At 41.6% G+C, this 24,223-nt stretch overlaps 2 protein-coding genes across 2 annotated transcripts; both read right to left on the bottom strand.

Moving 5' to 3' along the window:
* Positions 1-15,024: 15,024 nt before the first annotated feature.
* On the bottom strand, positions 15,025-19,541 carry LOC127308732 (uncharacterized). The gene is made up of 3 exons (XM_051339635.2): positions 18,362-19,541; positions 16,987-17,085; positions 15,025-15,285 (listed from the first exon to the last, which is right to left on the bottom strand). The coding sequence occupies exons 1-2, from the start codon at positions 19,488-19,490 to the stop codon at positions 17,033-17,035; spliced, it is 1,182 nt and encodes a 393-aa protein (XP_051195595.1). The 5' UTR covers positions 19,491-19,541; the 3' UTR covers positions 15,025-15,285; positions 16,987-17,032.
* A 3,125-nt stretch (positions 19,542-22,666) lies between these two features.
* On the bottom strand, positions 22,667-23,767 carry LOC127310724 (F-box/kelch-repeat protein At3g17530-like). Its single transcript, XM_051341373.2, has one exon. It carries the CDS (start codon positions 23,765-23,767, stop codon positions 22,667-22,669), a length of 1,101 nt encoding a protein of 366 aa, XP_051197333.1.
* Positions 23,768-24,223: the final 456 nt, after the last annotated feature.

Raw genomic sequence — 24,223 nt, 5'->3', positions numbered from 1 at the left:
TCAATGTTTCGGTTAATACAATTATAGCATGGTATGCAAACATTTATCATAAACACAAAGATATATAATAACCACTTTATTATTGCCTCTTGGGCATATCTCCAACAGTTCATTCATTGTAATTGCTGATATTGCTGTCTTGTTTACTCAAGAATTTTGTTTTCTTCTTATAAAATTTAGCCCCAATCGACAATAACTTGAATTGTCGGTCTAGAAGAGAACAATGGCCATACTTCTGTAATATTTTTCAGTGAAAATAATTTTGGATTTGTATCTTATTGACTAATGCCCAGAAAGTCATTTCTTTGATTACATTGTTATTTTGCAGGGCATAACCAAATTATTATTGTTGGCTTTTCCCTAAGTCCACCTGAACAACTTGGATTCTGTCGATGTCATGAGCTCAATGTTTCAGGATTAGATTTTAACTCCTTGGCCTGAAGTTAAGTCAGACCAACATCATTTAGTTCTTGAGTTTTTTTTGTAGAGTTTTTGTTTAGTGATAATCTGCAACGGTACTCATGGTCCTTATATGTACTTGCATATGTAGAATACATATGTGCTTTTGTATATCATGTACTACTGAACAATATGTGTTAAACAAAGCATGTAATCTTATTTTTAGATCATTGAAGATGTAGTTATGGACATCCTAAACTGGATTATATTAATATGTGAAGATCTTTAAGTATGATCTTCCAATTTATCTAATAATCTTCTAGAGAGTGGATTTGGTGATCGGGGGTACGTGAGCACCCCCTAGTCACCGTTGGATTTGGTTTTAGATTCGCTCTCCGCGAGTAGATGCTCACGGCGATGAAACGGCCGTGAAAACCCAATTTCTTTTTCACGTGGATCTGCATCAATCTGCACATGCCTCATTCCCATCCCTATCCCAATTCTACTCTCGTTCCCCGGCGGCAAGGCGTTGACGGCAGCCGCCATGCTCGAGGGTCGAGGCGACTCCGTCGATGTTACCGTTGCCGCTCCCAGCGCCACCTCCTACGGTTGTGCGGTCGCGCCCGTTGCTACTAGACGGCCTGTCGCTAGACCTCCACCTCAGCTGGAATCCAATCGAGAAGGCCATGGTGCCCTCGACGGTTGGCTGGAGCTCGCTGGTGGATTTGGGGGCGCAACGGTCAATCAGGTTGGCGCAGCTCTCCTCCTTTTCCCGTGGCGGCGGGGTCTGGACCGTCGGGGCTCTGGCCTGGAACTCCAACTTCCGATGGAGCAGTTCCTCCGCTCATGTGGATGTGGCAAGAACCATGGCGGCCGCGCCGCGCAGCTTCTAGGCGGCCCGTCGCTAGAGCTCGAGGGGTTGGGCGGCCCGTCGCTCGGGAGGAAGGAGGGAGCACAAAGCTCTCACAGGAGGACAAGGACGGAGGCGCCGGATCTGCAGCGCCTGCCGCCCACCGCCGCGGCCGCGGTGAACGAGCTCCTCGAGGAGGCATGCGGCGCCGACGCCGGGGACTCCCCTCGCCACCTGCGCCTCTAGGGCACCCTCCTCTCCTCCATCGAATTCGCTTCCTCCCCCAAATCGAAATCGGAAGACGCGAGGAGGGGATCGGCTTTGGCGCTCGCTCCGTCGATCGCTCCTGCCGTGCTCCGGCGCTCCGGGCATGTTCCTGCCGCGCTGTAGGGGCTTGCTCCGGCGCTCGCTCCTTCCGCGTGTCTGCGTAGGTCGATGGGTTGGGAGGCACCCCGTCGCGTTAGTAGGGGCTTGGGTGGGCACCCAGATTGAGTCAACACGGGACCGAAGGCGCCCATGGCGGTCCAAAACACCATCGTCCTCTGCTCGGAGTCCCGCGGTCTCAGACGCTCGGGAGGCATTGGTGGCATCTGTAATATCCTAGGTAATGGGGTTACAAAAATAGAGGAAACAGATGTGTGCATTGCATTCATGCATAGAAAATCTGGGGAATTTTCGCGCTTTAAAGTAAAACAGTCACAGTTCCTGAAGTTTCACTTGACCTTGGTGGAATTGAAGTAGCTCATCAAGTCAAGCGCTATAAACCTCAATGTGACTTTATTAAAACCTTGTTTTGGGAAGAGATGATTTGATCTAAGGGGTTAGATCAAATGGAACTAATAATCAACACAACAACACTTTACACAATGATCAATTACTTGATCTTATAACAGATCATAATATGGTAATCATTGCCATAACATAAGAACATCTGCTCAATTACAAACCAAGTAACAATAAAATGGAGAAACCATTCTTGACTAATCTTTTCCATGTCTTAAACTAATCCTTGACCTTACCATGAACCTCATGGTATTCATTCTATTTCAATCTTGGAAACAAGACAAGGAGATCAACTCTAGAAGTATATGTTCTTCTCTATTCCAAATTATTAAGCATCAAACCTAGAGAGGTGAGAGTTCTATTAATTATTAGAAAAGCAATAACAAACCTTGAGCTAACCTTGGATATACATCCAAGTATTCTAATCATCATCTTCAAGAGGAACCCTAGAGTATTATTCAAGTCATTCCCAAATGAGTGAGACCATTCATACTAATCCAAGCTTTACCTATTTAAGAATCAAGCACAACTTTGAGCTAAAGTATTAGGTGGTAAATCATTTCCTCTTGGAGTGGTGAAATAACCTAATATCACATGGAATAATACCATATTCATGAATTGATAAAGTAAGGAAGAGATTAATTCAACCAAGATAGCCAAGTGGAGTTTTAGACTTGATACCTATTGAGATATTGTGAGTACACCATAAACCCTAGAATAATTGTTTCCATGAGGGAGCTCAACCTATGGTGTTACACTCAAGATAGTTGAGGCAACACTTAATCTAAGGGAGAGAACTATCCATATATCCTAATGATTATATCATCATTCTCTGTAAAGAAATCTGAGTAATAAATATCTCAGGCATTCTCCTGGGATATAAATTATGGAGACAACCATAGCCATGTCCACTCAAGATAGTATAGAAGAAGTACTATACCTAGTTGATAAAGACAATGCTTGATCATGGAAGTGAGAAACCTATTTAATGAGAGATACCTTAGGAAGTCAAACCTGGATCATTATAAATTGAGTGATGATCATAAACCCTAAGAACTTGAGGTAAAGATATTAAGAACAAGTTGATCATGCCTAATCCATGATCATGCTCTTGAAGATATGTGAGGATAAGTTAAACCCTACTAGAATAAGTAGATCTCATCCCCACATGAAATTATAGGAAGATCACTAGTAATCAAATCCAGGCTTATATCCCAACTTTAACTTGTGAATCACTTGGTGATCATAAGTAGAATCCTACAATATCTATATTTCATAAATTATAGAACATAAGAAAACCTTAGAGTAAGACTCCATACTTAATATGGTAAGAAACCATCCATCCATATGACCAAAGTTAGCTATAAAAAGAACTATAACAACTTTAGTTACTATAACAATAGCTTAAGGATATAACAGAGATCTATGGATATAAGATAAAACCAATTCTCAAGTCCTTAGTAATTAAAAGAGAACAGAAACAATTAAGCAAGTAACCATATTATTTTGTTTAGGAGGGAGTAAACCCTAGCAAATGCAATATGATGTCATCCCAAGTCTATAAACTAGAATTAAATCTCAACCCTAGTTTATGCATCACTATGGTGATCATAATATAAACCTAGGCCATAACTGAGATTTAAACCAATTGCCATTAGGTAATATCATCAGAAACCTAGTATGGCACATTATTAAAATCTTAAGTTTCAATTATTGAACCTAAGTAAAACCCTTGTGATACATCTTATATTAACATCCTATTTGATGATCAAACACTTATCTTTATAATTAAAGCCAACCTTGAGGAAAGTAACATCTACTCCAGTAATTTTTTGTTGCTATTAAAAATACAGCATTAATGCAAACTTTGATATGGGTTATAATTAACCACAAGCCTTAATCAATAAATAAGTGCTCACATAAAATCATATGCAAGTAACTAAATCAAGACCCTAGAAATAATTAGGTACATAAAGCCCTGCCATTTGGTCATCTCCTTAAAATCATAAAAATATCTGGAATTTCAAACAAAGAGAATGGAAGATTATTATTATTAACATACATATTGAAATATTGTGTATGTGAACTTATAATTATACTAAAAATCAAAATAGTAAGTCTCAAGCAGAATTATTACTTAAGAGGTAATTGTCAAGTTAAAAGTATATGCAAATATCTGCAAGGCGGAATTGAATTCAAATTTGAATTCAACAAATAGAATTCAAAACAGAATTATAAAACTAGAATTCAAAACAGAAATAAAAAGAAAATAGAAAAGGAGAGGAGAGGGACTTACCTGGACCTTGCCAGCCGAAGAAGCCCAGCAGGAGCCCACGGTGCAGTCCAGCACCACAGCCCAGCACAGGCCCAAACCGCAACCCAACACTAGCCTAGCACACAGATTTGAGGGGCGTCGTCTTCGTTCTTCTTCCTGCGCATGGACGACACGGCGAAGGCGTGCACCACTTCGCCGGCCACCTCACCGTCGCCGATAAGGACGAACGCGGACGCCAACGACCAAGCTAGAGCTGCCTACAATCTCTCTCGCGTCCACCCCATCCTGTACCGCCAAGATTCGCGCCCAATTCTAGTGCCGACGACACCGCGGCATCGTGACCGCTACCACCGGCGGGAGAGCGTTGGAGACCACCTCCAGGGCTATAAAAACGTCGGGCGCATCGTCATTCCCTCCTTGTTCATCTCCACCAGCCCAATTTCTCTCGCACGCTCTCTAGCTCACACCATTCTCAAATACTGGCCGCCGGAGTCAGAGAAGAAGCGGACGACTGGAGTCACCCCAGCATCCGTGCAGAGGTCGAGGAGGTGCGCCTTGACGTGTACAGCGTCTGGTAGAAGCCTAGCATCAAGGGGAGATCGGAGATGTGCCAATTTCACCGTTCCCTTTCTCCGGTCATCCTCGGTATTCTCAAAATCGAGCTCGCCACCGTCGCCAATCCTCCTCATCGAGCATCCTATCATCATCAGGGTGAGTTTGCGCACCCAGAGAGCTCTTATTTTTGCAATTTCATCCACGGTAGCTTGCGATTCGAGATCTCGCCGGCGTTGCTCCGCCGCGGGCATGCTTGCCGGTGATGCTCTGGTGCTCCACTCGAAAAACCAGTACCACCATCGGATCCAGCGTGTTGAGGAGGTTCAGAAAAGCCTACTCGCACGTCCTGGGGGGCCGTATATCGGCGGCGCCGTCCCCAGGTGACCACCGGCGTTTAAACACCGGCGAAGTCAACACACTCGGTCATACTTGACCAGTCATCGCTGGCGTGGCAGCCGACGTGTCACTGACCCCACAGGTCAGTGACTAGGGGGTTAGGGTATGCCACGGTACAAACATGTTTTCCATTTAATTTTAAAATTCCATAAAGTGCTGAAACTTTGCAAATGCATAAAAAAATCATTATAACTCAGAAAAATATAATTAAGATATCAAAATTCATAGAAAAGTAAACTCTATCCAATAAAAATATAATATGGAATTTTTATTTTTAATAAAAATTTAATTGTTTTATACTTAATAATTAAGTCTTTTCTTTTATTCCTAATTGAATTAAAATTCAATAATTAGGAAAAACTTCTAAATTTAATAAAAACTAGTAAGTAAATCAGGAAAATATTAAAACTAATTTTCCTTTACTTTTAACTTATTAAATCCTTAATAAGAGGATTTAAACCCTAATTAATAATTATCTTAATTATTAATTCATTAAAAATAATATAATGCCAATTCAACATTATTTTTAATTCCAAGTTACTAATAACTTCAACTTTAAAATGAAGTTATTAATCATAGAACTACATGATAATTAGAAAACCCTAATTTCATATTGAATGAAAATTACAACCTCATAATTTCATGTGAAACCCAAAACCCTAATTCAATTAGGAACCCTAGATCCATTACTTCATATGAACCCTAAATTGTTCCCAAACCTAAAACCCTAAGTAACATGTGATCATGTTACTTCATTAGTAATCATAGATTCATATCTAGCAACTAAATACTAGTTCAAATCCACATAAAATATGGGAACCCTATCACTACTAATTAGCATCCCATGTGTTCATCTTCATCAGACTTAGATAATCAAGTAGGGTCAACCAAGTGAAAACCCTAGATCCTATTACCAAATCCATCATCCTTGTTTATCCCTATTTAGCATCACACCATTGTGATGAACCCTAATAGCAACCATACCTATTATTTTACATTACATAACCCTGTTCCACTAAACCCTACTAGTGTGAGATACTTATGAACCATCCTATTTAGGAACCAACCATTCTCCACTTAGAGATCCAATAGCTAAAACGAGACAACCTCAACCTTAATTGTTATACTTCCTATTATTTAAGAAGTATGTTCTTCAAAAGTTATTCTTTTGAAGTAAATAGGTAGTAGTCGTCAACCCTGCCTTATAAGGACCTATAAACCCTAGCTAGCTCTCACCAACAAGATGAACCAATCTTGATAGCAACCTTGTAGGAATAATTGCTTAGAATGCCATGCTTAACTCAACCTTACAAGCCTTGGTGTTGATGAATCCAACTAGGTTGTGATCCATCTACTACTTACTCCAGAAAACAATTAGAACCATGGAAAATCATAGAACCCCACAAACCTAATTATCATACTTGTTCTTTATTGAAGAACATGTTTTTCAAAAGTTATTCTTTTGAATTATATAAGAAGTAATCATCAGCCATGCCTTATAGGACTTAAAATTGACAACTGCTCTTTACTTATTATACAATTACTATTCTTGGGTGTGTATGATTGTTACTATTCATTTTACCACCTGCTTATAATTCTAAAACAACACAACCCTGAATAAGAACCTTGTTTGTGAATCATTCTAAAAGTGCAACACACCCTGAACTAATCATTACCACTCACTAATCCTAAATCATCGGGGTTAGATCACGCTTAGAGCGATTGCATCTCATACTTATGCATTATTGCATCCTTGCCAATCTTTTAAACATCGTCCTTACCGGACGATGATGCTATTTCAGAATTTGGAGTTATTGCATATCAAAGACCTTGCCTGCATAATCTTGCAGTCAAGAAAGGCAAGTTCATCACTTGCTCATGTCATTTGAGTATTTTTACCAAATTACTTGCAAAGTACTATGTTTATCACTATTGCATAAAAACCAAAACCACTATTTTCATAACTATGAATATGACTATGTGGTGGGCAATGGAACCATGGATTGTGTTGATATGGTGGAGGTTCCATTGCAAGGGTTTATATCCATCTAGGATTAAACAACAAATGTCGTCCAGTGATTCTTGTGCCGTAATACCCGTGTTAACCATAAGATCTGGAGTGGGACGGAATAGTCACTCGTATTTCCACCTCTTGTACATCAACGGATGCGCTTACCGTAGCAGTTGTATCTTGCGAGAACAACCGGAGGGTGGGGATCCCATTCTAATTCCCCACGGTAATGCGGTCTATGATGGGTTGCAGCTGCCGGCGAAGGAGTTTATGGTAGAGCCCAGAACTGTTGTCGCGGTCGGGGTCCATCCTTAATTGGTGTAAGAGGACCGGCGAGGACCCAGGGTCGGGGTTTGCAACAAAGGGTGGGTGTGCGAGGTAGCGGAGGAATATGATTGGCTATGACCTTATACCGGGCCTCACACCAAAGGAAGTGTGGACGAGAACATGACTCGGTTGGCACCAAGGTTAAGATCTCTTATGGGTAAAGCAACACACCTCTGCAGAGTGTAATGAACTGTGACCTGTCACTCCCTGTTCCGGGATATGGAACTGTGAACGCGGCCGGAAAGGAGCTCCATGAAGTTCTAGTAAACCGGTGAAGGCTGACGGACATAGTTCTTCTGAATAAAAGCAACCTTTTGAAGAAATGGTTATGAAAACCTGCATTGGTATTAGACTTTCTGGTCTAATGTCGTAGCTAGTGCATTAAACACCTCTTTCCTATAATGAACTTGTTGAGTACGCTCGTACTCATCCCACTCTTAAATCCCCTGCTTAGATATGGAGGCCACGATGGAGGATCTACTGTGCAACTCGAAGACCGAGGAGTCAACAACTACTTCAAGAGACAGGACCCTATCAGAGGAGTCAGATACCACATCCAACACAAGGAGAAAACCTAGTTTAGCTATAGAAGGTAACTAGCTTCCTAAACCTAGCTCCTACTCAGCTAGAATCTATTCATAGCCCCTATAGCTAGTCAAATACTCTACAAATAGAGTTCGTGATAGGATTAGACTACGAGTTCTAGAGTTTAATTGCAGATTTACCTCATTATAAAGTAGGAGGCTGTGCTGATCTTATGTAACAGAGTCTGTAATTCTATAGACATGCCTTGGACCCGCATATGTTTCTGTTGTACCACTCTGAGCGATATAATACTAGTGGAACGGTGTTTCATTGGTGTTATATCAGACTTGCATACTACAACATGCAGTGGTATGCCGGGTCACCACAGCATCGCTTGGCAGGAGGTCCTGGCGCGCAAGAACTGGTGGCACCGCCGGTAGCGCCTCGCGTGTCGGGGACGGGTGCGTCTGAGGATGTGGAGTGGTAACAGATTATTGGATGTCGTTAGACACGTGTTGAGTAGCCACGGGGTGCTCACGTACCCCCGTGATCACCGGGCTTCATCCGTAATCTTCTATCCTGTTAGCCCCCAAGTTCTTAAGTTCTTAATATACATTATACAAAATATTCCTTCTGTCCAGGATTGAAAACAAAGGATATTTTTCAAAGATTCAAAATTAATTCCCTTATATGAGGCTTATACATTAGGGAAATTCGTATATTATTACATTGAAGCAATTACTACTTTCTGCCGCTCTGGGTTTTTCGAAATATTTTTAGTGATAAACCCCCTCTTCTCTGATTCATTCATTTTGATCCATTGATTAGGTTTTGAGTTGAGTGATGTGGTTGTTGTGGGTGCAGGATCAAATGCAAATCTCAAGCTGCCCAAAAAGACGAGAAGGTTCTTCTCCATGTTTGAGAGGTAAATAATGGATCTTCTTTAAAAAAAATTGGTATCCTTATTCTAAGTTGTTGCTGTCAAATTCTGTTATTACAACAAGGGGGTCTCTTTTACATATTATTTTTTAGTCAGCTATGGTTCAGTCTGGATAATGAAATAGGGTAGGTTTTTCTTTGTCTTGAAATGCTTTATGATATCGATGTTGTTTCTTGGGTCATGATCTGAGATAGGATCTGGTTCAACTCTCCATTTTGGCATTTTGTTGAGATATGGCTTTTTGCAAAGTTAATTTCTGTAAAGGAGCTCATATTTATATTTGTATTGAATAATAGTTTAGCTACAACACTTAGATGTAAAGGGTAATACTAGGCACTACATTCTAAAAGAGGAGGGGAATGAACCCCTCAGGATCACAATTTTTTAATATCTGGGCACTGCCATTTCATATACTAGGCACTACATTCTAAAAGGCGGACAATTTGAGTCGTTTGTCAAATGAAACACTAATTGGAAAATTAGAATAGTTTCGGTTTTGCCTTTTGTATTCTTTCAGGTTTATGGCATTTGACTGTCATAATTTTGCGCAGGTTTGCAATTACTGATTGCACGCTACCTTCCATCACCGTATTTGCAAACTGCAAAGAAGTTTGAGGTTGGTTTGTCTGCAATTTTATTCTCTCTTAGCATGGTCATGGCCATTTCCACCTTCTAATGTGTATTTTAGTGTTATCTATGTAATTCAATGAGTAGCCTGAGAGTTGATGCATATGTGTTGCTTATAATTATTTAGTGATTTGAAAAATTATTATTAAGTTAATTTTGCTGGAGCGTTATTTTTTTACTTTACAAGAAAATTCTTGATAATAAAAATCTGAAAAGGCACATGTAAAGAAGGTGCATAACTACAAGATGTACTAGAAGCTAGATCAGTGACGGTTTTTCAGCTGGAATCCATTTTTTGATTTTTGAATTGGATCAGAGGTGCTAATATTCTCCCCTTGGTGCAGCGATATTGGTTGGTCTATGTACCGGTGAGAGGTTGAGGTGCTCCTTAGGATAATGCGGCAAAAGTGACAGATTTAGGTGAAGTGATTCAATTCTTGTTGTCTAGGATCACAACATTGATTCAGTTTGTTGATGGATATTGGTTGACTATTGACCTTCACAGTCAAATATTTCCGTTTCTCAATCAGGACTCAAGAGTTCAACAATATGAATGCTAATTATTGATTTTAAATATTTGTAGATTCTTTATGTGATGTTAGAAAGAGATGCAACAGTAGCAAAGAGGTATAGTTCTGAACTTGAGTTCTATTTTCTCACCATATGATGTGCCAATGCCAATGTGCTTTCCTTTTTACTAGACATGGTCATGATATTTTTATCCTAACTTTATACACTAAATCTGATGGTATTTCTGCTTCATGACCTACGCAAAATTTTATAGCCATTCATGCATGTCTTGAGTAATTAACACACTAAATCCTTATTCATCTCATCTCAGTTTCCAGACAAGCGGGCATTTCCTGTCCACCTATTCGGACTGCATATTTTTTACACTAAAGAATCTGTGATTAAGTAGGTGTAACTTCAGTGGCATGACTGTAGTACTTTTGATACATGCTACTATAACTTTGTACTCAATCTGTGGTGTTATCTTGCAGTCCTTGCTCCCCCTTTGGTGTTGTCCTGCAGGCCTTCGTCTCCTGATTGGGTTGTTTGACTGCTTCCTATAGATCTAGGTATAAATCCTTTGTTATTTTGCTCAGTTCAACACGTTTGAATTTTAAACCTGAGTTTATGCAACGTACCCAAACTGTTAGAAGCATCATACCGGGCATCTGCGATGCATTGTAAAATTCACTAAAAATTAAGAAGAGATAATGTTTGCTGCTAAAAGTTTTTAGTATTAAAATCTACAGAGAATGGTAGAAAAAAATTATGTATTTATATTTTGGTCCTTCGATTAATTTTTTAGCATACAACAAAGGTGTTGTGGGCCACTCTCCTCTTATATGAGTCTCCTCTGTTTGATAGTTCAACATTGTTCTGTTCTCCTGCAGGTGTTATTGTGTTTGTAGGTTGCTCCTTAAGCTGGTTAGATGTGTGTGTCAAAACTTCCAATTCTGATAATGCGCGTTGGCCTATAAAGGAAATGTCAGAGTGCCACAATTATCTTCCTTATGGAGGTAAATATCAGAGAGAAATTTACACTGCTTACTGTGTTATAATTGTAGGTACCACTACAATATTTCTGATGATGGATTAGCGCAACATATACTTATAAGTTCAGTCCCTCCTCGAATATTTGACTTTACCAATGGATGCAACCACTGGTTTTGCTTCTGAAGTATACTACATGTGATTACTTCACAAGGTGAGCAATTAGATCAGGGATACTACTAAATGTGTGTTTTCCATTTGAGAATGAGAATGTTCAGTTCCCATACGAAGAGTATGTTTTATAAATATTGAGGAATCAAGGATGAAATTACTATGGTGGATTAGTTGTGTTTCCAGAGCTGAAATTACTATGTGAACTTGATGATACCCCGTACGTTGCAGCGGGACATTAATTGAGAGTTGTTGTGTATACATAATTATAGTATATCCATATTTTAATTATTAATATGCACATCCAACATGAGAGAAGAACATAGGTTGATGAGATTATTTTCACAATAATTCAACATACTATAACTTAACTGTATTGTGGGTGCACTGGAGCAACAGACATAGAAATTTCATGCTATGAGAAACTTGCAGCATAAATGCACACGGATAGGAATTAGTGTCACCTTGAACCATTTTGAGCGGAAGAATAACCAAAGGTATACAAAATGAGATGGTTCCTGAGTAGGAAAACCTGTAAACATTTATTAAATCTTATTCAACAGTCTGCAAGCCTGCATAGAACAATATTAACATGAAGACAATAAGAACCTGCCATACCGGATCCTCTCATCGATGCTAGAATTGTCGTTATACCAGCATAATCAAGTAGTTCAATAGTAGAAGAACAACAAATAGCAGTCATTCATTTGTATCAGTATCACTCGTGTATTAGATCAACTCCATGGTATTCAGAGTCGAATGATACTGTCGAGCGAATGGCATACCTGAAATTGAACAGGAATATCCCCCATTTCTACAAAACAATCGTAGTAAGTAATAGAAAATTACCAATAAATTCGTATACTAAACTAACATGAGGTTGAGAGAGAGAGAGAGATCAAAGATTCCAGGATTTTCAAGGATTGTAGTTGGACATATCACAGAAATCTATTGTGGAGGGATATGGCGTAATCTGCAGGTTGGCATGACCGTTGGCCGGAACGGCTAATTGTTGCACATGATTCGGATGACAAAGGTAACATTAGCCAAATTTTGAGTTATTTTGGTTAAAACTTTTACCTGTTAATAACAGTGCCACATTTGTTGTTTTGAAGGGTTTATTAAATCACTGCATGTGTCTGCCTTGATTCCAGCACAAGAAAAGCACATTTGCTGACGGATTTGATGGCATCTGGTAAGCTATTTCCAGATCAAAAAGTAATGCTACTACAACTTAGATGGTGTTGGGAGAACCAAAAGGCATAACTTTGCAATGTATTTGAACCTTTGCCTTTTCTTTCTTTTTCGTATTAATATATAGTCGGGTACAAAGATATGTGTTTCCTATTCCTTTTTTCTTCGTTTTTCTTAGCAGAAACTCAATCTGAGATTGGTGTTTATCTGAACTTATCATGAAGCAAACAACTTACACAATTGCACCTAGCTATTAGATGCAGTAGATATGATTTTATTAGTGCCCCCCTCTTTTACCGTACTCTCTGGAAAAAACAGTAGATATGATTTTATTAGTGCCCCCCTCTTTTACCGTACTCTCTGGAAAAATTATGTTCAGATGTGTACCAGTTCAGATTTATTCCAAGAGAGGAAACAAAGAACCTTTTGGTACATACATTATCCTGGTCGGGTTGTTTTTTCATCACTGACGACTCTCATGGCTGTGTTGGAATGAGAGTACTGCATATTACATATACGCAAGCTGTTGATTTTAGTCTTATCTGCCTGTATCTTACTGCAGGATCTCACAGAGTCAAATTCCGATGAACCACGGACAAGGCTTGGACTCTTGGTGTATTTGGATCCCTGCACTTGTGGTCGGTAGGCAGCATCTCGTGACACTGCTTGTGGATAACCACTAGCATCATAGCATAATTGTAGAATAGCGTCTATCCAAAGGTTTACCTTTTATTTTCTTCTTTTACCATAGAAATGGAATTCTTTTCATCTCATGCTCCCTTCACAAAAAAAATTAAAATTGTATATAAGAGTTTGCTACTCAGTTCGTCATTTGGTATGCTTTATCGTGCCGACCTTGTTTTGTAATAAAAACGTGTTGTCATCTTCCCACCTATTTTTTATTATCGTTATACAAAAAGAAAATTGGGGCAATTTTACAGGGTCGTGCGCCAAGGGACTCATATACCAATGTCGCCTTATAGCATACATTGACCTTCTTGAAACATTTTAGTACCAATGATGTTTGCACGATTGCTATATTCGTCGGTAAACAATATGTAAGGTGGGTTGCATGTGGCAAGTTGTGACCGATAGTTACTTTTGTTATTCTTACCTTACTGATTTGGTTTTTTAAATCCTATAAACTTAATCCCATTTACCTGCAGATTGGTTCGAATTTCACGGGATCGTACGCCAAGGCGCACATTTAAATCTAGTTAACTCAATAGAGTTGCCGGCACCATGCATGCACATGGTAGTGGGGATAGAATAAGTAGGAGAGAGGAGAATCTTTAGAGAATTGTGTCACATGCAAAGGGTGCACATGCAACTTTTCAGCAGAAATTCAACACCGACGCTCTCAATCGATTCCCTTCACGAAGGGATTGTTACGGGCGTGTCGGCGCTTTTATTGGGGTCTAAAAATGGCCGGCGCTTTTTCGGGACCGCTGATGTGGATAGTTTCTCTCTCTAGGATCCCCAAAGTGCTATTGGGAGGACCGGTGGAGATGCTCTTAGCCAACTCATGCTAATGATTTGGACAAGCAATCTCCAACAGTCACAAAACCAAATTTATTCACCTTCCTTTCATCGAATAGACGCGAATTTTATCAAAATGATTAGCCAAGTCATCAATGCCTTCACTCCACCTCAAAGAAAGAAAGAGAATATATGTACCAGTACCAAAGCAACATTGCTACCGCCTACCGGATAATTCAACTCATAAAATCATTCAGCAACAACGCTATCTTTTCTAGATACAAATTTTTACCTGATAAAATGTAAGCAAAGACTTAACACTGAATTTTGGAATGAAACGGTGGAAGCGAAGACTTGGAGCCTTGCCACTGATGGATACACAGGGGATGCCGGACACAGATTTCGTGTCAGATTCCACAGGTCAGACCAACAACTTGTGTAGAACTGTAGATTGAAGTGGAACCCGTTTTCATCTAACAAAACTGATCAATGAGACTAGAACACTAACATGCTTGCATCAGATATGAGATGTGTTTTGCTTCATCACACCAATAACGTAAAAATATGTGAATTGTAAAGCAACGGTCATCTGTATGAAGAGGCAAATCCATACCAATATTGCTTACCAATGTCCTCATCACAAAAATAAGATTATTCATCCTGGAAAAAGTGAAGCTCGTATGAAAAAACCAGAACAGCTCATACAAGCCTTCCTACAATTTAAAAGAAAGCAAGCTATGCACTGAATCACGGCCCTAGTTGAATCGCCCGTAATTTATGCAGTATTAGCCAATTGCAGCAGATCAGCAGTAAAATTCAGCAAACAGGAGATTCTCCTGAACTCCCAGGCCAAACACCAAAGGTAATCAAAAGCACACACTAAAATGCCAGCAAGATCAATTGACATGTGAGCTTGCCACAAAATGCTTGCTTAAAAGAACAAAGCATGCCACAACATGCTTTGCTTAAAAGAACAAAGCAATTAAGCAAACTGAAGGAACCATAAGTTAAGTACTAATTAATCGGAACATGTCTGTTCCTTCAACGTTCATGCCAGTTGACAAATGTCTGCCGAAATTAGATAATACATGTAAGTTAATAAACTAAGCGATTAATTCCTACAAATCCACTTCACAGCTGACCAGTGCGTACTACCTAGAGGGTAAATCTCTGCATCGAGCATACAAAATGTAATAACCTGCACCCAGCAACCCATTTCTGCATCTTGGCCACCAGAACAGAACTCTAGACACCTGTGGAGCAAGGAATATCATCGGTCAAACACTTGGTACTATTCATTCATGAAAAGAAGTTGACGATATGCTCATAATTTCTGTACAACTCAAACAGTAAACATTTGCTTCACTATGGTTGGAATTGTGCCAGACTCCATAATCCAATCATCTAATTATTAGACAATGCCCACAACAGAAACAGAGAAAACTGACAGGTAATTTGTTGTGTGCCACCTTCAACTTCTAATAGTAGCAGTAATCGGATACATATGTCTGAGTAGAGACTATTAAAACAGTGGGACGTGAGGGGCTCGTGGAGTAGGAAAGCAGAGGCGTGGTATTTCTAGCTCACATGCATACTTTCCAGAAAGTACAAGCTAGCTAGTAACCAACAAATCAAATTTCATGGAATTCATCTAGCGCAAAAGCCTCAAGCAAGGGATCGTGCATATTCTTATTAATTGACACTTCAACTGGTCCAAAATGACCGTCATTCTTCTAATACTCTGCCACCATCCAACAATACTTTCACCAATGCTTTAATGATAATATGCTAGTAAATATAAAAACATTGGGTAGAGATAAAGCAAGTTTACATTATGACATGCGCTACATGCTCATTCCTGAATTTAGTTCAGTTTAAACTGCAGCTTTGCTAAGGTCCTGTAATAGAGTAGCAGACTACCAAGCTACGTTTGGCTCTTGCCTTCTTGAGGAAGAACCTGCTATTTGGTTCCTGAGCATGCACTGTATCGAGTTTCCAGCAATTTGGCTGGAGCAAGTTATTAATGGTAGGGTTATTTGAAAATTATGTTTGGCAGACAACAAGTGGCATGCTAAGAAAATGTTTAACTAAACAGCATAAAACTAGATTAATCATCCATAAAATTACAATACCACAATCAGAAAACAGCAGCATACTATATTACTATTTAATGATAGCATATTCTTTAAGAATTGTGAAAATCATTAGTTCACTAGGTGTCATAGCGATCCACAATAAGCAGGAATGTGAAATGCTACAGCGATAAGTTTGTATAAATAAATAAGTTTGAAAGCAAATGATCACATATTATTTGTTGTCAGTTACTTGTGTATGCAGGACAACTTGCAAATCACACTAATCTCATAATCACTTATAAAAAGTAAATTTATGTGTAGCAACTAATGAAACTAAAACAGAAGTAAAGATAGTAGTTTATTTGCTACTACCTCCATTCGTAATTATAAGACGTTTTGGCAGCTCAAATTGAACTGCCAAAACGTCTTATATTTAGGAACAGAGAAAGTACTACTTAACAATTAACATGATAAAATTGAAAAATCTTATTTTTAAGAAGGCGCATACATATGCAGACATGGGTAATGACAAAGGGTTGTAATTCGTCGGCCATGGGAGGGAGAGAAGAACCCACACCACCAGAAGGATCTTGAGAAGTACCAAGTATGATGTAACCAAAAATCTAGGAAGATGGATGAAAGGGGGCGCAAACAGAAGAGCACATCTAATAGAGAGGGAGTAGATTAGTACTTTCAAGAGAAGGGGGGAGCAGCATTATAGGAGGTGGCTTGGTGGGCATGGAAAAAAGCAAAGGGGTTGTAGAGAATCTTGTCATCCTCTCTTACACTTTGGTACTTGAGAATTGGTAGTACAGAAAAGCAATACAATTTCTAAGGGCAGTTCAGATACCTCAATATACATGGAGAAGATAAGCATACCTGCTCAACCGGCAGATCAAATAGCATATTCAACCAGACAATCATCTTACGCATTGAGCAGAAGCTCAGCCCCGTCATGCCCACCACCACCGCTTGTTGCTATAAGCATAAGAATTAAGAAGTCAAACAAACAATGTGTCATGTGGTAGGGTATATGGCCGCATCAACAAGGATAAGGAGCTCCAAACCGTACACACACACCACAATAACATTACAAGAAGACAAATAGAAACCAGCAGGCATCAACTAGGTATTTTACATAAACTCGCAGCTATAGTTTGTGAAAAACAACTCAGTTCTGACACAACAATAGCAATAGATAAACAAACATTTCACACCTACTGTCGAATCTATTAAATATTACAAAACAACGCATGCTCATTAGTACCATAATAATGAAAAATGTGCATGCCAATACTATTACATGGTCAGAATGGAGATGTTATCTGGAGCTATTCTACACTCTTTCCACACCATATTGGGAAAAAAAATACTCATTACAAACAAAACATAGCAACATAAGTGATCATGATTTAAATATTTAAATAAATTTAGCCTAAAAAGAAGAAAGTGATCAGATATTAATTTTCCGTGTTATAAATAGACTTGTCAGAAGCAGGATACTCCTACAAGTGGTGAATGAAACTTAAATCATAAATCCAAAACCAAGTGGTTAATATGGATCTAAAACCATTAGAAATATCATTAGAAATATCAGCAGAGATGACAACACTGAATGAAAGAATTATAACTAGGCCTAATTAAGCTTCCAAATGTACCAATTGAGCTAAATATTTTTAGTTGGTTCAAGCCAGTTTTTCATGCAGTCAACTTCCAACTGTTGTGCCCCTCATACAGTCAGATAAAATGGGACTGCAGATATACACAAACACTCCCATTAGACAATTCTTCAATCTAACAATAGGCATGCAACAATCGAATTAGCGCGGTTACTCGATCTAATTTTTTTGCCAATCTTGCTAATCATTGATTATTTTCTTGAACACAGGTACTGATTGTTTTCTTGTATGGATAAGCCTCCACACATGCACCAAAACCGAACACTGCAGAACGTCATCACTATATGCTGAAGAGGTCTATCCACCACACATAAAGTAAATTAGATACCACTAGCAGTTTTTTTTTCTAGATCATATCATTACATTAAGAGCCACCATACAGTCATCAGAACCGAACACTGCAGAACATAATCGCTATACGCTTCAGAGGTCATGAAGCAGCAAAAAAAATATGATATGAAGCTACTTAAAATTGTTAGGACAATGACACAAGATGATGTTACAATAATTTCACGAGCCAATTACCAAACAATAACTCGGTTTTTCTATATCAGCAAAGTAAAGCATGTTAGTACCTGCAGTGTAGACACTTTCAAATGGATGATAGTAGGTAAAGTGGTTGGTTTTGAAAAGCTTCTTGAACTTGAGTGAGTCAAGGTTGATCATGTGGACGCCGATCGCTGTCCATAGAAAGACCACATTATTCTCCTCAGCAAACCCTAGTATCACTAGCATCCCTTGCTCCTCTGGTTTCAGTGAAAGTAGCTTGTCCAGTTCAATAGTTTTTGCAAGCCCCCACGAAGCAACACCATCACAATTAGTCTCCCTCTTCCATAACTGGGCGGTAGAGTCTGAATCTGACACTAGGAGTAAACCCAGCCCACCACCGTCGGCCCGCATGATCTTCAAGCTTTTGTCCTCACCAGACGTATCCATTGGCACCTCTATCACAGCTAGGCTCTGCTTCACCAAATCAAATTCCAGAATTGCAGATGTCCCAGCAAGCTGCCAGTAGAGTGAATCTCCAGCCATCACGGCGTCATCTGTGTAAACCATTGGGGGAATCCCATCACCATCATCATCATCGTATGGAAGCGGTGTTGAGATGATATTTCCCCATAGGCCTGTCGCTGACGAGTAAACGCAGGCGAGCGCTTGTTGTTTGTTGTCTGCCACTGCCAAGACCACCTGGAAGTGCTGGCCCTCTCCAGCAGGGCGCCGCACCGCCCCATTGACCAGGCCGTGGGTTTTCTCTCTAGCGAACGCGGCGGGAACGGCAATGTGGTGCTTGTCGCCAGTGATGGGATCCCACACCAGGACCTGGTGGCGCTTCAAAAGGAAGGCGAGGAAGAGACCATGGCGACATCCAAGGGACATTGAGCCGTCGTCGCCGTGCTCCAAAGAGAAGCGCCCGGGAGGGACACGGTTGGGGGCTTCCAGAGTAGGTAGGAAGGACAGAGCATTAAATCTGTCGAAGAACCCGAGAATAGGAGAGTTGCGGCGGTGGCGGAGGCGGAAACGGTGGAAGAAGGCGTGGTCGGAGACGAGGCGGCGCCAGCGCTTGCAGACGGCTGATGCGCGGGGGAGGGAGGAGGGCTGCGGCGGGAGACGGAGGAGGATCTCGCAGAGGAGGTCGTCGTCGTCCAGAGGCTCGGTCGCCGGCGAGCGGACGTGGTGGTGGTGGCGGCGGCGGTGGCTGCTCATCTCGCCCTAGAGCTCTCGTCTGGGGAGTGGGGAGTGGGGAGTGGAGTGACACTGAAGAGAGAAAAAATGACAGTAAGAGAGACCTGACTTTCTCTTTGTTTTGACGGTTAGGAAGCCCAGCCCATGGCTAGATGAACATAGAAGCCCACTAATTTTTTTCTGTACTACTACAGTAATTTTGTATTACTGCGCAGATATATGTACGTATACCAGGCAATGCAAATAATCAATTGCGTGAACCGAGACATAGCCTGGATGGTTAGGAGATGCTGATACCTCCGTACCCGTGAGATCTTGAGCCCAAAAAAATTCTATTGAATTGTTGGAGGCTGTCTAACCTCCAAATCTCATTTTTTTAAATAATCATTTGCATTTTCTTTTTGACCACTATAGTCTTTTGCATCTACTAACGTACAACTATTGTTGTGGGTATACATTATAGGTGTACCAACAGCGTGACCTAGATCCGACAAGACCGGATCACCCATAGATGGTGATGGTGGTGTATGGTCCATCGGACGGCCTAGTTGTTGTAGATCAAGATGAAAAAAGTCCAGCCCAGGTAACCGGAGCCGGATCTTAACCGCCCTATGAAAATAGTCGGATCTGAGAAGGTCCATGAAGTATCCGGATTCAATACGGCGCATAAGGAAAGGTGGATCCTTGACGTGCACGGCAATGTAATATTTCGTAGTTAGGCATCTTGTATTCCGGCTAGGACTCTCCGTGTAAACCCTAGATTCGAGCACCTTTATAAGCCGGATCCTAGGAGCCCTAGAGGCACAACCACAACTCATTGTAACAACGCGAAAGCGCCTAGATAATTCCAGACAAGCAGCAGTAGGCCCTGTCATCCTGCAGATGTCCGAAGCTGGGTAAATCGCGTACCACCGTCTCGAGGACTCTCCGCCCAATGGCCCTACTTCTTCTCCCCCTCGTGAGGACTCCTCCTCCGGGGTACCGTCAAATAGGCAACGATAGTTGGCGCCCGTCGTGGGGCTAGCGGCGTTTGGAGGTCGGAACCGGAAGGGTTCCGCCATGGGAAGCTACGACGAATCCATCGGTGTGGAACGTGTTCTTTACGCCGGAAATTTTCCGATCGTCCCTCAGGACGAGTGCTGGATTCCGGCTAGGACCAACCCCGTCAAGCTCTCCATCGTGCCAATTGGCGGCATTCACATCTTCATCGGCGAGATCGTCGATTCCGACGGAAACGCCCTGGTAAGTCACGCTGACGCGACCGCCGCTGAGCAGGACGCAGTCGCGAAGATCCGATCTGAGATGCAGGAGCTTCCTAAGGAAGATTCCTCCTTAGATCTGGAAAATTCAACGCCCACCCAATCCGCCCCTGAGCAGGAAATTATGGTGGAAGACCAATGCAGATCCGTCTGGGTCTCCCAGGTGTTAGAGAAGCAAAGGTGCCACTTCGTGCACTTCCTCGCACATACCGCAGGAACCGCCCCTCCTCAGGAAGGAGCTGGACCCATGCAGGTTGAAGCTACTGGAGACAGCGACGCCCCGGATCAGCAAGAGGTTGTCGGAGACAGCGAAGCCCCGGATCAGCAAGAGGATGCCAGAGATAAGGAGGAATCACTCCTGGGTAATCTAAGCCCAACCTCAGACGATGTTTCAACCATGAACACGGAGGAGTACAATCGCGCTTTGAAGGAATTGGAAGATGAGGAGGCAGCCGAAGCAGAATCCGCTTCGTCTAAGCAGGTCCTCGCAACCATAATTGGGCTGGAGTAGGACGCTGATGAAGAAGAAACTCCAACTGACGTCGGACTCCTAGGACCTTCCACTTCGGAAACTCCGCCCTCGCGTCCTCGACATAATATTTATATGAAGTTGTAGATGTTCATATTTTCTCCACAAATATTTGCATATAACAACACCATAGAACCTTTGCAAAAAAAAAAAAAAAAAAAAAAAAAAAAAAAAACACCAGCACGGAGTATCGGGACAGAACAAACAAAATCTGTAGCAGCAAAAAAATATTCAAATTGGAACAGCAGTACAACACTACTTGACACTTTTCGCTTAACAATTTAACATGAAAAGATGCCTACTGCGTGCATCAACCAAATATTGGAACATAATTTGATTTCAGAAAGTTCCTTGAACTGCAAGGACTCAAGCTGGACCATGTTGCCTACTTGCAGCATATACACTTTCGAACGGACTGCAAGCCACCAAGTTGGTTTCAGAAAGTTTCTTGAACTGGACTCAAGCTGGACCATGAAAAGGCTGCCAGTCCATAGGAGCAAAACATTACTGCACTCACCATATCCTTTTATCGTCAGGGGGTCCCTCTCCTCCTCTAGATTTAGGGAAAGCAGCTTGTCGAGTTCAATAGTTCTTCGCAGCACCCACGAAGCGACACCATTACGATCGGGCTCCGTGTTCCATAGGTGGGCGCTGAAGTCCGACAAAAGGATGAAGCCAAGCCCACCCCACTTTGTCCACGTAACCGCGACGTCATCACCTTGGGCGAAGATATCAAGACGAGATCATGCATGGCATTATAGATTGCACCTTTGATATAAAATGGCTGTAACTTTTTTACGTTGCATAGCAACACGCAATATTTTCAGTACTACTAATAATAACATGGTAGCAAAAAAAAAAAGACTAGTGATAAAAACACCTTTTATGGTAAATCTAGTCAAACTATTTTGATCATATGCTCAATATGATGTAATGAATATCAATAGTTGAAAAAAATTAGACTTCAGATAGAGCATATAATCATATAGTTATGGACTGGCCAATATATTAGTGGCTAACGCCTGCTTACAAATATATATGCAAGTTGACATATGAAGAGTGGCATGCTGCGAAAATGTTTAGCCAAAGTTTACCACGAAAATATCAACATCTGCAGTAACAAATCAATATTACTAGATGTATCATGAAGTATATGTTTATATCATATTTATATGAATTTGTAGATGTTCATATTTTCTCCAAAAATATTTGCATGCAACAGCACCATAGAACCTTTGCAAAGAAAAAAGAAAATACCACCATGGAGTTCGGGACAGAATATAATCTGTAGCAGCAAAAAAATATTGGTACAACGCTACTTGACACTTTTAGCTTAACATGAAAAGATGCCTAGTGCATTCCATCAACCAAATATTGAAACATAATTTGATTCTGTTATACCCACAGTGTTAAGGCATGCTATTACTTGCAGTATATACATTTTCAAACGGACTGCAGGCCACCAAGTTGGTTTCAGAAAGTTTCTTGAACTGCAACGACTCAAGCTGGACCATGAAAAGGCTGCCAGTCCACAGGAGCACAACATTGCTGCACTCAGCAAATCCTATTATCGTGAGGGGGTCCCTCTCCTCCTCTCGATTCAGGAAAAGCAGCTTGTCGAGTTCAATGGTTCTTCGCAGCACCCACGAAGCGACACCATTGCAATCGTGCTCCCTGTTCCATAGGTGGGCGCTGAAGTCTGACAAAAGGAGGAAGCCAAGCCCACCCCGCTCTGTCCGCGTAATCGCGACGTCGTCACCTTGGGCGAGGATATCAAGCGGCACTTGTGTAACCGCTAGCCTGTGCCTATCCAAATCAAACTCGAGAATTCCAGCAAAGGTATGCCCGAAAAGCAGCCAGTGAAGGGAATTCCCAACTAGCACAGCGGCTTCCGGATAAACAATTGTGGGAGTGTCGGGCTCGGAAGGAATCGGTGTTGAGACGAGGTGCCCCCATAGGCCGGTGTGCGACGAGTAAACGCACGCGAACGCCAGTCTATGGCTGGCATCGTCGTCCGCTATTACCAGGACCACCTGGAAGTGGAAGTGGACGTGTCCTGGGGCGCGAAGCACCGCCCCGTTGATCATGGTCCCCTTTGCACAGAACCTCGGGGGAAGGGCAATGCGGCGTTGGTCTCCAGTGACGGGGTCCCACACGAGGACCTGGAGACTCTTTGTAAGGTGGAGGAGCACGAGACCGTGGCGGCATCCGAGGGAGGTGGAGCAGCTGACGTCGTCCTCGGCATGCAGGGAGAAGCACCAGGGAGGGACGCGGTTGGGGGCCTCCAGAGTGGGTATGAAGGACAGGCATTGGTACCTGTCGAACAGACCTAGGAGGGGCGGGTTGCGGCGGGAGAAGACGGGGTCGCAGACGAGGCGGCGCCAACGCTTGCAGACGAGGGATGCGCGCGGGAGGGAGGAGGGGTGCGGGGGTAGGCGGAGGAGGATCTCCGAGAGGAGGTCGTCGTCCTCTATCAGATCGACCGCCGGCGAGCGGCGGAGGCTCTTCATCGGAGGATTCCGGTGGTGGACCGTACACGAACCAGGCTAGATAATATTGAGGCCCACGACTTGTTCCTTTCTAACCATGACTCCATGAGACGGACTCCACACGAAAGGCCACTCCATCACAAAACATCGAAATTTACTCTCAGAAGTAGTATATATCTCCTTCATTTGAGCTTTAATTTGAGCCATGCTCGTTCCAGATCTATTACTCCATAAATTTCAGTGCAAAGAGTAGTGTTAGATATGTCTGAATTTCTGTCTTGATTTTACATCCATTAACTTAAAACAGTTATCAAATAAATCATTTTGAAGCATAATTGTGTAACTTGGCTCCCGCGCTAGTTTAGGCTGCAAGGTGATGGCTCCGCCTTCCTCCGGTAGTAAAGTGAGTCTTCAGTTGATCAGTGAGTCTCTGAACTTGTGAAATCTCCCGCGGTAGTTTCTTTTCTCTTTTGCAAA

Source organism: Lolium perenne, chromosome 6 (genome assembly GCF_019359855.2).
Source record: "Lolium perenne isolate Kyuss_39 chromosome 6, Kyuss_2.0, whole genome shotgun sequence".
Classification (NCBI taxonomy): Eukaryota; Viridiplantae; Streptophyta; class Magnoliopsida; order Poales; family Poaceae; genus Lolium; species Lolium perenne.
This window is presented reverse-complemented; position numbering and strand designations above follow the sequence as displayed.

What these genes read in the sequence shown, in the direction of transcription:
- LOC127308732 (XM_051339635.2), bottom strand. Translation starts at nt 19,490, where the DNA reads ATGAGCAGCCACCGCCGCCGCCACCACCACCACGTCCGCTCGCCGGCG. An exon ending in TGAAAGTGTCTACACTGCAG is followed by an intron (nt 17,086 to 18,361) that starts GTACTAACATGC and finishes TTATGCTTATAG; the next exon opens with CAACAAGCGGTGGTGGTGGG.
- LOC127310724 (XM_051341373.2), bottom strand. Translation starts at nt 23,767, where the DNA reads ATGAAGAGCCTCCGCCGCTCGCCGGCGGTCGATCTGATAGAGGACGAC.